Genomic DNA, 14,921 nt, shown 5'->3' with positions numbered 1-14,921 from the left:
CAAAGCCTTGTGAACCCACAGATGTACGTGAATTTAAGGGGAGTTATTCAGTACCGGTAGACTGTAAAATTTGTAATTTGTCTGACTTCAGTGCACCTCACGATATGTTTATCCCTGTGAATTACACTTGTGAGAAGTAGAGTCGTGCAAAAGAGTACTGTGCTAAGTGTTGTTGGGTGTCAATGAAATGAAAAAGTAATTAATTATTAGTAATTTAGTATGAAATGAAGTAGTAATTTCTAGTATTGTGTGTGGTATATAACGCTTACTGTGACAGGAAAGGAACTTGCAAAAATTTGGCAAATGCAAAAATTTGGCACAAGCACGAACAACGATTACAGCGGACATGGTATCATCTCTGACAGAGCAGGTTAAATTATTAAAGGAACAGAATGAGCAAATGGCTCAGCAGTTGCGTGGTCAAACAGGAGATCCTTCACAATCAGATCCTCGTGAAGTTGAAACAATACTGGCAGTATCTTCCCAATCCACGGATCCTGTATCCACTAGTCTTATTTCCATTTTTTCTGGCAAAACATCGGAGGATGCTACCGTTTTTATTCAGGATATGTTATTCTCAGCCAGTTGCATAACTGGTCCGAACAAACATCATTGTAGATGGCCAGACTGCGCTTGTTGGGCAAGGCTAAGATATACATCATTTACCATGAGATTTTGAGTAAAGTAACCACATTTACAGAGTCAGCAAATGGCTTAAAACAATGGTACATAAAGAAAACTGCTTGTTTCTTTCAAGAGAAGTTAAATAATTTTAGAAAATTCTAAATGTCAGACAGGATACACAAGTTGAACATTCAAACTTATGAGACAAACAGGACGCTGATGCAGTTTCATTGAAAGAAGCTGAGGACAAGGTGAGTAGATGTGTTCCAAAGGAAGATTTCTCAATAATTTTCTTGCAGAGTGAGAATGGGAAGTCCAGAAGACTTAGCAGCAGTGCTGCATGTGGCCACTTACCTTGTAAGAGAGAGATGGTGCTACTTAGTCTCAGACCGATCAGAAAAGGTTTGTGTCAAACAAAACCGGTCAGAGTGGCCGTGCCATTCTAGGAGCTACAGTCTGGAACCGTGTGACCGCTACGGTCGCAGGTTCGAATCTTTGCCTCGGGCATGGATGTGTGTGATGTCCTTAGGTTAGTTAGGTTTAATTAGTTCTAAGTCCTAGGTGACTGATGACCCCAGAAGTTAAGTAGCATAGTGCTCAGACCCATTTGAACCATTTGTGTCAAACAAAGAATGTTATCAGTGTGGAAGAAAGAATCATTTAAAAACACAGTGTTGCCAACCACAGTATTTTGTCAGCAGGTTGGTCATAAGGCACAGGAGTGAAGATTGAAGAAACATGGGAAAAGAAGTTATTAAATGACAATGGGAATCTTCCTTCCATCAAAAAGTATTCCCATTAAATAGCAGTGAATTAAAAGTGTACATATTGACAGACTGTTGGGGCTTGGTTGAAAGGGAAACAATATGAATGTTTGTAGATGTAGGGACACACACATCAGTTGTCAGTTTGGATATCATGAATAAGAGCAGACTACAAGAACCAAAGTAACGGTTGCACGCTATAACCAGTGGTGCAGTTGATTCAATTAGGACACAGCTGGGGTTTAGGATGGGAAACACAAGGTTTCATGAGAAAATGGAAATGTTACCAACTGTGAGACAAGGCATTGCTGTGATGCTTGGATTCCTGGTTAGGCACTGTGCTGGAATCAACCTTTACAAACAGTCGGTTGAACTCAAAGGTAAATTATTTGCGTTGGGTACAACAGCTGCAAGTGTTTCTATATTGTAACATGCACAACTGCAAAAGTGGCATGAAAGAAACTGAAATGCAGGGAGGAACAACACCTGAGTTTCAGAGAGCGTTTTAAAATTTATAAGATGTATTAACTTTAGATCCAGTTTTGATTTTTCCATATTTCGTGAAAGAATTCATATTGTCATGTGATGCCAATAGGTACAGCTTTAGGAGCAGTTTTGGAGCAAATCACAGATTAGAAAGAACACTCAATCGCATATGCATCTTGTCAGCTTAATAAGGCCAAGCAAAATTATTCTACCACTGAAAAGGAGATGTTGGCATAAACGTATGGTACTTCTTACTTTAGTTGTTATCCATATGGATGTAAGTTTTTAATGATTACTGATTGTGCAGCATTAAAATGGCTACTGGCGCTATAGGTTCTTCAAGTCGACTAATGAAATGGGCTTTGAAACTAAGTGAATTTCGATATGATGTAATCCATAAGGCACACGTTGAACACATAAATGCTGACTCTTGAAAGGAAGACTGGGGCATTTCAAGTCTCTGGGTTTCATCTGAAAATTCTGAAGAAAGTGCAAGCAAGTGATAAAGAGTGTCTGGTGCATTGAAAATAATGACAGCTTGCTATAGAAGATGGGATATTGTGTACATTAACCAAGCATGGACCACATGTTTCAGTTGTAGCAACTTTGCAAACAGAAGTATTACGGTAAGCAAAAGATCACAGTTCACCATGGTGATCATGATCGTGTTATCAGGTCATGGGGGTAAGAGAACAAGGGATAGAAGAGTAGCGTAAAGATTCTGGTGGAGAAAAAGATGTGTTGATATTCAACAGAGTGTCCTTTACACCGACGGGCAAATGGTCACACAGAAAGAGTTTGTAAGGCTATACCAAAGATGCTAAGCCATTATGTGAATTCTCAACATCTAGACTGGGATATATAGTTAAATTTTGTAGTTAGTGCCTACAATTAAAAAACTTCTACAGCAACAAGTTTATCACCTTTGTATACAGATGCAAAATGCCATCTCCGTTTGATGCAATTCAACCAAAGTTGGGAAAAGAAGGTATTTGCAAAGACTCTAGAGGGGGTTCATGTTTCTGAAATTAACCACTTCTAACTACGAACTTTTACAGGATGTGACTGGCTTTGTGATGTCAAATCAAATCATGAAACCAGTCGTGTTCCTGTGAAAGTTCATATACAGCTGAAAGCAGTTTATTTCAGAAACATGAATTACCTTGGCTGTGGTTGTACTCAACAGAAAGCTATTTCTAAAGTATGCTGGCAAAAGGCTAAGATAAACATCATGGGCCAACATGAAAGTGCTAGAACATCTTTCAAGGGGCCAAAGACTCCTTTCCTTAAGTACCAGCAGAATTTCCATGTACTAGAACTAAGAAGCAAAGGAGTAAGGAAATACTGCAGAATAGAGCTTACGGGTTGAGACCAAGGAACATGTGGTCGGAAGTATACAGTGGGTAACAGTAGGATTTTTTCTTTGTAATTTTTTCAAAATTCATGTAGTGTACTCAGGAATGTAAGTATTTTTTGTGGTATTCCCACTTTTTTTCAAAGGTGGGAGGGGTACATGTAAATGATTTCCTCTAAGTGATGGTGAGGTTGGTGCTTAGATGGAGTTTAGCGTTTGTTATGATCTTGCCCATCTTTGGAGCAGAAGGGACTGTCAACCTGCCTTAGCGGAACAGGGTTTTGTTTGCACAGCAGCCGAACAGAGTTTTCTCGAATCAGATGCTTGCTGATCTTTGTAATCTGGGAGGTAAGGAATGAAGTGAGGAGGTTGCAAGGTATATTCTTAGAACTGCTAAAGAAAGCAAAACAGGGCAATACAATACAGGATATACAGAGTGAATATTATGGACTTAAATTTTGCTATGATAAGTTGAGAGAGCAGTTGGAGCAAGTAACTGGTACAATCCCATATTCTCTAGTACGGACAAAGAGAGGATGGCTGAATGCGGATGGAACACCATTAAAAACTGTTTTTGGCACAGTAGATAATGATGATCTTTCAAGTTTTAATAATACACAAGTGCAAGAAGTAGTAAGGCATACAAAAATAGCAGTGGATTGGTATATGACACAAATTTTGGGTATGGAGCAAGGACTGTAAGTAAAACTCTGAATGGAACCTAATTGTTTAAGATATCCTGTATAAAGTTTTATAACGAACTACCCCTTGCAGTGAAAGGCCTACCATACAATGCCCTTGAGAAGTATACAAAGGACTTCTTAATCAACAGCTATTTTTGTGAGGTAGAAAAATTCTACAGGGTGAGCACAAAGTCTTGCTCTGATTATTAAAATTTATAACAGAATAACCGTTTGACATAATAAGTTACATTTGATGCCCTTACATAGGTTTAGTGTTAGCAGCTTTTTTTAAGACCACTTATGTTAGTAAACCTCATTGTGTGTTTCCTTGGTAGCTCGGAGAATGTTGAGGCGGTATTTCAGTTCCCGCCAGGTGTTTTGTAACATGTGTTCTGTCACAGTACCCACAGCAGCTTGTAACCTAGCCTTCAGTTCGTCAATGTCAGCAACTGGTGTGATGAAGACTCTGTCCTTGATATAGCCCCAGAAAAAAGAGTCAAGGGGTGTAATGTCTGGAGAGCGGGGTGGCCAGGGTGTTGGATCGTTCCTTCCAATCCACCGATCTGGACATTACTCCGCTCTCCAGAAAATTACACCCCTTGACTGTTTCTTCTGGGGCTATATCAAGGACACAGTCTTCATCACACCAGTTGCTGACGTTGACAAACTGTAGGCTAGGATACAAGTTGCTGCGGGTACTGTGACAGAACATGTTACGAAACACCTGGCGGGAACTGGAATACCGCCTCGACATTCTCTGAGCTACCAAGGGAGCACACGTTAAGGTTTACTAATGTACGTGGTCTTAAAAAAAACTAGTAATACCAATCTATGTAACAGTATCAAATGTAAATTATTATATCAAATGGTTATTCTGTAATAATTATTATAATCAGGGCAAGACTTTGTGCTCACCCTGTGTAATAATGTGGTCTCCTAAACCTACCATGTAAATTTTAATGTGAAATATAATTGTAAAGAGTAATTTTAATATAAAATCTTATAACTGTATACATATCAAAACCAGTATCATGCATGTCATCAGTGGTTGATGAACAACTATGAAATATGACATACCAATGCAATTTTACCCACTTTTCTAATGACTTTATCATCATCATCATCATCAACATCATCATCATAATTGACTAAAACTCCATGCAATGCAGTTCACTGAGTATAAGGTTTCCCAATTAGCATCTTGCTTTTTTAACATTTGCTCAAATGACTTCATTTGGAGGCATCAGATCGTCCAAAATTATCAAGCCTGCCAATGGTTCAGAAGCAACTTAAAAGACTGGAGCCCCAAATACCTCCTCATGAAATATCTTGCATAGCTCTAAAGTCCTGTAGAAGGAATGTGAACACTGTATATGCACTTTCAAGAAGAAGAAATGGAACTTCAACTTTGTGATATTATTTTATATTGTTTCAAACCTTATCCATGTACATTCTGTTAAAACTCAGCACTTCATAAGCATGTATACCACTTACCACATGATATTGTTACACATGTGGTCCATTGTAGCTATTATATATTATCAATCCCACAGAGTAAATTGCAAATAATGTGTTTAGTAGGATCATTTACTGAAAACTCTTCCACAAAAGGATTTTTATCCAAAAACTAGTAGTTTAGTCAATGCAAAATGTTACACATTCACCTATATTCTTAAACTAAATACTGTTTCCTGCTATGTGAGCTCATCTGAAAATGATTAGCATGCAGCCATGTTTAAATACCAATTAACTTAACATTCTCTAAACTGACTCATTCTTTGTAATTTCAACATATTATTCAATGTGAACCATGGAACATGCAACTAATTGAACTATACATGAGAAATCACCTCCACTAAAACTTTGACAAATGTTAATAGTTGTGGTATTGAGTGTCTCCAGGCATTGTGGCCGAGCCATGAGCTCATATACGATAATGTGAAATAAAGGAAGCAGGGAAACTTGGGCCTGCCTGTGACAAGTGACTGCTTACTGACCTTTGGTGTAGGAGATTTCATCAAAAGCTTGAAGTATCTGAGCAGCAGACCCGACTGCATTGGACACAGGGTGTGTCGACTGCATGCTGTCTACAGACATGACATCGTGCATGTCATTCACAAATTTGTCAATCATTTCCCATGTTGGTTCAATCTGTAAGAACAAGTACATCAACCATTTTCTAAAAATTCATGAGTTAAGACTACAATACATGCAAAACAAATAAATCACATAAAAAAATACAATAAAAGAAGCAATAAGGTGAGCAAGTCACTGAACGAGAAGTAAGGACATATCTCAATCAAAACAAACACCAAAGAAATCAGGAATATCAATGAACAAAATATTAACATCCTTAGAACAATATTAAGCAGGGAAACCAGGAATGAAGCCCTACAGATGCAGAATGTAAATGAAAAATAGCATTAATTCATTACAACCATTAAACACCATATTAATGTAGCATTCTCAAAAGTAGAGAGACAAAGTGGATTGTCAGTGAAATAATGAACTGCAAAGGAAGCTGCAGGATCTAAGATGGAGTGGTGAAGCTGAAAATTATAAAATGCTACAAAAGAAGTACAGAAAAATAATATGAGGCAAAGTCAAGAGCAATTAATGCTACCATAATGAACTCAAGGAACATGATGAAGGCAGCTTGGAACACAATTAATGATGAAAGACAGGAAGAGCTGGATCAGACAAAGAAACAGATCTCAGGTCAATGAAAATAAACAACACAGTGGTTACAGATGGTAAAATAGCTAACATACTCCATGATAACTATATAAATGTGGTGCAGAACTTAGAACCGAAAAGAAATAGTCTGCAAAAGAAGGCCACTAAGTTAACACAAAAATCAAACCATGTTCTCAGCAGGACCCGCGGAGAGGCCTGCGAACAACAACAAAATGGAAGAGGATGGACACGACCAATGTAGGACGGAACAAATACAACAAGACCGAACAACAGAGTCACAAGGAAACAAACTCGTACACGAACCAGGAAGTAAGCAGTCTAGTGCAAAGTGAAGTGTAAACCGACGTAAGTGAGATTAGACTGACTGGCTGAGCAAGTGGACGGTGTTTAAGTACGCTATCGGGGGTGCCGCTATTGGCCGCTGGGACCACGTGTTCCACTGTGGCGCCCCCACACTAAAAGCGGGCCAGGAAGAAAGTGGGCCAGGAGGCACGCGCCACCACAGCTTAAGGCGCTATGGTACAGAGACCTCTATGGGTCTTCGATGTCCATGAGGTCTGGCGCAGATTCAAATTCCGTGGCATGCGGTACCAGAGAAAACTACACAGAAGTCCAAGAAATCAGCTGGTGGCGACAAAATATTGAATCATGCGATAAAGCAAGTAATTGGGCAAAGAACCTCACCCCTGCTGGACATGGCAAACAGCTCTCTCAGAGATGGAATTTTTCCAGAAAAACTGAAGATAAGGAGGGTGGTACCGGTGTCCAAGAAAGCGGGTAAGGATGACACCAATAACTACAGGCCAGTTTAACTGATGTCAGGTTTCTCAAAACTCCTGGAAATATTTATGTATTATAGATTAGTTGATTACCTGGACAAATACAACATTCTCATACCATCACAGCATACCTGCAGTATGGAACGCTCATGTGGGGAAACTAAAACATTCAAGAAATAAAAAGGATGTTAACTTTACACAAAAAGTAGTCAGAATCATGTTAAAAAGAAAGACTTCTGAAACTTATAAAACTACACTCTATGTCACAAAAGATAGTGCAGAGTGGACTACAAATGCTAGTGTACACATCCACAACACACAGAGGAATAATTACATACGAAGCACACCCCACCAACTAACAGTGCTTGGAAAAGCAGCCCAGTACTCAGGTATCAAATTACTATGAAGTCTGTCTAAAAAACGGTGTCACAATGAACATGACACTAAGTTTCCAAAGAACCTAAAAGACTAACTGGTGGAAAAGGAATTTTACAGTGTTGATGACAACTGCTTACATTCAATTAGTAAATATTGTTAATTATAAGAAATGATAGAATAGTTAGGAAGTATGTGATAATGAAGGTTTCTGTATTATTGACACGCCCTATACTACATGTATGTTCACTGTACACCATGTAATCCGACAGGACCAAATAAAATTCAATTCAGTTACATTTGTGTAATTCTGTGTATGAAATGATATGATGGACTTTGTTGTTACACGATATTAACTTTTTTATGATCTTAAATAATGTAATACATTTGTAAGTAAGAAACACAGTGCAGGCAAACACTATAGGCATATGCTATATCGACTACTCTTTTAGTTGCAGGTATCACACACATCCCACTGTTTGTTTAAATTTGTCACAGGTGCTTGTAATTTATGATGATGACTAGTTTTGAACATAGTCTATCATTTTCAAACCAGACCTGCAGTAAAAGTGCTTATCACAGCAAAATTTCACTGACATACTTGGGTAATGACCACACAATACATAAGCATTCAACAGATATGGAGTTATCTTATTACTTGTGTGACACATTAACGTACAAAACTGAACTGAAAAAAGCACTTTCAAAGCAGGTCTGGTTTGAAAACAAATGGCTATGTCTGGAACTAGTCACCAATATTAATTACACACAATTGTGGAAGAAATTTAAACAAAGAATTGTAAGATTCAAGTTCCTGGTGTTTCTCCAACAAAATGTTGAAACTACGAGGGTAATCCCAAAAGTAAGGTCTTCTATTTTTATTTATATGTACAGAACTCTGTTTGCGTGGCAGTTGGTCACACTGTTATGAAGAGTGCTTCACGCACTGTGTGTAAACATGTGCACAGCCATGATGGGGCGCTCAGTCTTGGCTTGGCAGCCGTTGAGAATAGAGTTCCCATTGGATGTTACCACCAAGTGCGAACTGCGCACAGGTATTCGGTTTTTGAACGCAAACGGCACTGTGTCGATTGAAATCCATCACCAATTGATGGAAGTGTATGGTGAGTCATGCATGGATGTCAAAACTGTTAGTTAAGTGGTGTAGAGAGTTTTCAGCTGGTTAGACTGAAATTCACAACAAACAAAGGAGCGGGAGACCATCAGTTTCTGAGGAGACAGTGTTGAAGGTTGAGAAAAGCATGCGTGAAGATCGGTGGATCACCCTGGATGATCTCTGCACGTTGGTTCCTGAGGTTTCCCAAAGCACCGCTCATAGAATTTTAACAGAAACATTGAACTACCGGAAGGTTTGCGCAAGATGGATGCCACGCATGCTGACTGAGGACCACATGCGGCAATGAGTTGATGCATCCCGCGCATTTCTTCACCGCCTTGCAGCCGAACAGGACAACTTTCTGGACTCAATTGTCATGGGTGACGAAACCAGGGCACACCACTTTACACCTGAGACCAAGCAACAATCACACCAGTGGTGGCATCCTTCTTCGCCAAAGCTGCGGAAATTCAAATGAACACAGTCTGCTGGTAAAGTCATGACAACCGTTTTTTGGGATTGGAAAGGGGTATTGTTGGTCGACTTTATGCTGACTGGGACCACAATTAATGCTAACAGGTACTGTGAGACTCTGAAAAAACTCAAACAGGCAATTTAGAAACGGAGAAGAGTAATGTTGAGCAAGGGCGTAGACATTCTCCATGAAAACGCTCGCCCATACATCACTCGGCAAACCGTTGTTCTCCTGCAACAGTTTCAGTGGAACATAATCACCCACCCACCCTATAATCCTGACTTGGCGCCCAGTGACTATCACCTGTTCCCTAAGTTAAAAGAACATTTGGCCAGAAAGCAATTCAGCTCCACCGACGAGGTGAAAGAAGAGGTTCATAACTTTCTGAACAGCATGGCAGCGCGCTGGTATGACATGGGCATACAAAAACTGCCATAGCGTATGCAAAAATGCAACGACAGAAATGGTGATTATGTTGAAAAATATCTAAATGTTCAAGCTGTAAACTGATGTAAACCATTGTAGAAATGAACAGGTCTATGTACTTATAAAAAACAGGATACCTTACTTTTGGGATTACCCTTGTACATAAATATTCATGACTATATTTGGCATACACAGGAACATTGCATGTATGGAACTGAAAAGTGTGTCACCTTCCCAGATGTGGATCCAGTATCAGACACTGCATTAAGTTGTTTTCATGATTTGACATAATCACAGAGATCAAAATCATTGAATCAGAATTGAAAAGGAGCAGCAGCAAGCAGTTTTACAGGCCCTTCAAGCAACATGTTAATGACTATCAGCCACCTAGTTTGAACTTCAAGGAGGACAAAGGGAAACTGGCACTGAGCAATAAAAAGAAAAAGAGAAAAAAAACTAACATTCTAGTGAAGTATCTTACTTAAATGCGAATAACCTACAGAAAAATGGCTGAGAATAGAGCCTACAATTATAGAGGAAATGTTAAAAAATGGAGGGAAAAATCATGATTAATGCCCTTAGACGACAGATTTAAATATTTAGAAAACTGGAATAATACTTGGCCAGTGGAAAAAAAACACTGATTCAGCATTTATAGAAGAAGGGAGATACATCTTACTATCAACAATAGCTGAAACTTACAAGGTACTGTCCGAAGCATGTCAGGCTTGGCTGTTACAAAAAACAGATCATTGAAACAGTGAACAGTAAGCTGGATTCAGGAACAGGAGGTCCTCCACTGAGCAGACCAGGACTCTGAATAGTATATTGCAAAACTACAACTCTTAGCATATGGTAGTGGCCTGTGGTCCAGATGTCCAGAAAGTATTGTTTGACATCTTAATAAAATTTGGAGTGGACTCAAATACAGTAGAAATTATCAAGAAAACTGTAATGCAGACACATTCAATAGTTAAATTCATGAGAGAACTCTCCAAAGCATTTTTAATTAAAACCAGGGTTTGACGGTGATGGACAGCACCAGTTCTCTTAACTGTGTGTTAGAAAAGGTCATGAGTGAGTGTCTAAAGACATTGTAAAGAGACTGTCTATATATGTCAACTAGAAAATGTATATTGAAAGTCTAGATACTTTGACTCTGGTACACACTTTAATGCCTTATTCCTCAATATTTGCTAAATATGGCTGACCTTATTGGGATCACAATTTGTGCAGTGATGATAATCGATAGTGAGCAATTAACCAGGACAGGGTTACTGAACAATGTTCACATTGAAGGTTCAAAGAATTGCATCAAGTGCTTTACATTCGGCAATGAATATTTGACCTGTTGAGAAACTCAGAAACAGCTGTGGAACAGATAATCACACTGAAGAAATATTAGAAAAATCTAGCCTCCAAATTTCGTTTGATAAAGCCAAGTAGAGTCCATGCAGAATAATGTGGCTGGTAGATGTGCAATCAACAGGGCACGTGTGGGGGAGAGCAGTAGTACTGGGAGTTAGTGGCAGGCACTGTAGGAGAAATGCCGAGTGCTGGAGAGAATGTGCCACACTAAACTTAAGTCTATGCTCATATTTTTTGTAAATATTAAATTGAGCACCTCCACATCCACACTTAAATGATGACCGTTTAAAAAAAAAAATCTAGTGTCACCTGTGCTTTTGTCAGTATCCAAAAATAATTCCACTGAAAGCACAACAAAGACAGAAATTTATTTTGCCTTGTGTGTTAACCATTTGTAAGTTTTGCCAAGTTAAAATTTGCTTCTCTTGCCAAAACACAATGCCACCTCACTAACATGTAGTGCTGATACAATTGTGAGAGAATTTTGAGACGGTGTTTTACTAAGTCTATTAAATGAGGAACTGGGGAGAAGTAAGGTAAGTAGCTTATGAAAAAGCACATCCATGGTACAAGAATAAACTTGTCTTAACTTATGCTGTTCCAAAACCCACAGCATTTATTGTGTCACCAGCTATCAATAGCCCTTAAAAATTGCTTTGCACTGACATAGGGCCCACATCTCGTGGTCGTGCGGTAGCGGTCTCGCTTCCCACGCCCGGGTTCGATTCCCGGCGGGGTCAGGGATTCTCTTTGCCTCGTGAAGGCTGGGTGTTGTGTGCTGTCCTTAGGTTAGTTAGGTTTAAGTAGTTCTAAGTTCTAGGGGACTGATGACCATAGCTGTTAAGTCCCATAGTGCTCAGAGCCATTTGAACCATTTGAATTGACATAGGAGATAATGAAGTTTCACATAGTAAACATGTGGCACAATACTCTTCTCTATGTATGCTATCATTTGACAAAATGTCATTTCGATATCTCAAATTGTTTATGAAATATGAGAAGTGTTGTGGATATTTCACTCTAGCTTTACTGCTGGCATGCACGATTGCAAATGTATGTGCAACATCAGATGAATTTTCTTGAGACTGGTGACCTCCACCCAAGTCTAAACAAAAATTCAACATGTTCAGTAAATTTTATATGCAGCAACATATTATGTAATATGCACCAAACAAAAAATCATAGCAGCCCCTGTTTTTCATCACAAACTTTTTCAAATTTAGCACAGTGTCTTCCTTCCATGCAAATATCACAATAACTACGGCCATTAATAAAACACTGGACACATCAACATGAAGCTGACATACAAACCTATTAATACATAAAAGAATTTCTTTTACCGAATAGTTTGTTAAATTGTTTGAGAAAGACTGCAGGGTGTGTCTCGATTCTGTCATCACCAAACTGCTGAAATTGGGCAAACACTGTCAGCCTCCCCTTCTGAACAAACGAATGAACTCACCCAGCACTTTGGACAATGATTACTGTTCATCGGCCACCATATTCTGTGCAGACTGTACACAATCAACATCCAAACAATGTCTCAGCACCTGTCAACCAGTACAGTAAAACAGAAAAGTGGACAGTTTCAGACAAACTTTATGAAGTAGTATAGAAAGAAACTAGTGAAGGAGAAACCAATGATGGTAGGAGGGACGAGATGGTCACTACTTTCCATAGGGTGCATTTTGTACCTGAGGAACAAATGATCTCAATAAAAGCTAAACTTGCACACTTTAACACAAAACCAAAACCAAATGTTTAAATGCATGTGGATGCCTCAGAATGACAGAAAAGATTGGACCGGGAGAAGCTGATTACTTTGAGTGCAAGATACTTAAGAAAATTATTGTTCCTAAGATAACAGACAGAACCACAGACTGTGAAGAACAGAATAGTTATATACGAACAATGAACAACTGATGGAGACAGTAAGGAAATAGTGATCAAAGATCTACAGATATATATTCAGTATAGATGCAAACTGACTAACAAAGCAGATATTTACAGGCATAGAATCTCCAAGGAAATACGAAAGGACCTCAGGACCTCATGAACACTGGACTGTTTCAGGAAGACACCTCGAACTGCTCATAGTACAGATCACTGAATGACAACTTTATGGGCTTCTGCAATCAGCAAAAGCTGAGCAGTGACTGGACAGAAGAGAGAAGACAGGTGGCCAGAGCAAGAATGAATCACTTCTGAGCTGCAAAAAGGCTTGCAGAAATACCTTATAAAGGCTTGCAGAAATACCTTATAAATACTTCATATGTTTTCCAATGACCGTAAACGGGGAAGGGGACGAGGGGAGGGTAGCAAAACAGATGTATTTTATCCCTTTTAGCACTTGACTATGTTTGTTAATTTCATAATTTTGTGCTTTATAGATTAAAAATCACATAGGAGAACTATGAAACACTTGACTGTGTACTCACACTTTGTATTTATAAGTGGTAGTCTAAGATTTTAACTATCAACTTGGGTTTTAATTATCAACTTTATAGTTACGTAAGTAATTTTTCTATTTGGTTGCAGGCATATTTCTTCACCCGGGTACACAATGAAGTATGCATGTCACAGCACACTGCTGTACGAGCCAAAATAAAACATTATTTTGGCTCCTCTAGTAGTCATAGTGCACAGATTTCAAAGCACCTCATGACTGAAAATACATATCAGAGAACAGATGAAACAACTCTGACTTCATTTTTCAAGATGATAGTTAAATTCATATGACTAACTGTAATATATCTTCATATTTTATTATGTGAATACAGTTTTCATGTTTGGTATGCATTTGCAATGCCAGTCAACATTTGAATCTAAAGGTAAGTACTCACTTACATGCAAAAAAACGTGTGTGAAATCTTATGGGACTTAACTGCTAGGGTCAACAGTCCCTAAGCTTACACACTACTTAACCTAAATTATCCTAAGGACAAAGACACACACCCATGCCCGAGGGAGGACTTGAACCTCCGCCGGGACCAGCCCCACAGTCCATGACCGCAGCGCCTTACACCGCTCAGCTAATCTCGCGCAACTCACTTGCATGCGGAATCGAGTGAGTGTCTAAACACATTGTAGAGAGACTGTCTACAGATGTGTTACTAGAAAATGTATATTGAAAGTCTAGATACTTTGACTCTAGTACACACTTTAATGCCTTATTCCACGATATTTGCTAAATATGGATGACCTTATTGGGATAACAATTTGTGCAGTGATGATAATCGATAGTAAAAGAAATCAAAAGATGAGGCATTGACGGAAATGTGAATTGTCTGCAAGGGGTCTCATTTCGGCTGTAATTTACTTTCAACTTTGAAAATAGTAGAAATATGTTATTTTCAATATGACTGACTGATACTTAATATTTTTTTGTTCAGGTCGTCAATAACCAACTTCATCTTGTTGCACTGTTTATATGTGGAATTACTAACTTCCCACAAACACGTCATTGTGTGACATTTAACAAAAAGAAAAATACAAGTTATAAAAAACTGACAAAGCTTTTCCACAGTGCAAAAAGAACAACATGTCCACACTATTAAATGTCACGCCATTTTGTCTACGAATTGTGTCATGTCCCTCATTTCAAACAGGAGTCGAAAAGTTCTACCATTTTGTTACAAAAATGTATCTATAGACAAGAAACATCTCTCAACTGTCTATATACAAAATCGCTTGATTGCCTATATTTGTACCTCATTTGGCTACCATGATGCTCAGTGTGGCTGTTATCGTAATATTCAATTCAGCTGTTGAAA

The 14,921-nt window shown here is 38.7% G+C and overlaps 1 protein-coding gene across 1 annotated transcript in view; it reads right to left on the bottom strand.

Moving 5' to 3' along the window:
- LOC126109721 (aminopeptidase N-like) overlaps window positions 1-14,921 on the bottom strand; it is a 222,875-nt gene that overhangs the window by 67,848 nt on the left and 140,106 nt on the right. The window contains exon 10 of the mRNA XM_049914775.1: window positions 5,909-6,062. Within this exon, the coding sequence (XP_049770732.1) occupies window positions 5,909-6,062 (154 nt within the window). The remainder of the gene's footprint in view (window positions 1-5,908; window positions 6,063-14,921) is intronic.

The sequence above is a fragment of the Schistocerca cancellata genome, chromosome 12, assembly GCF_023864275.1.
Source record: "Schistocerca cancellata isolate TAMUIC-IGC-003103 chromosome 12, iqSchCanc2.1, whole genome shotgun sequence".
NCBI classification, from domain to species: Eukaryota; Metazoa; Arthropoda; class Insecta; order Orthoptera; family Acrididae; genus Schistocerca; species Schistocerca cancellata.
This window is presented reverse-complemented; position numbering and strand designations above follow the sequence as displayed.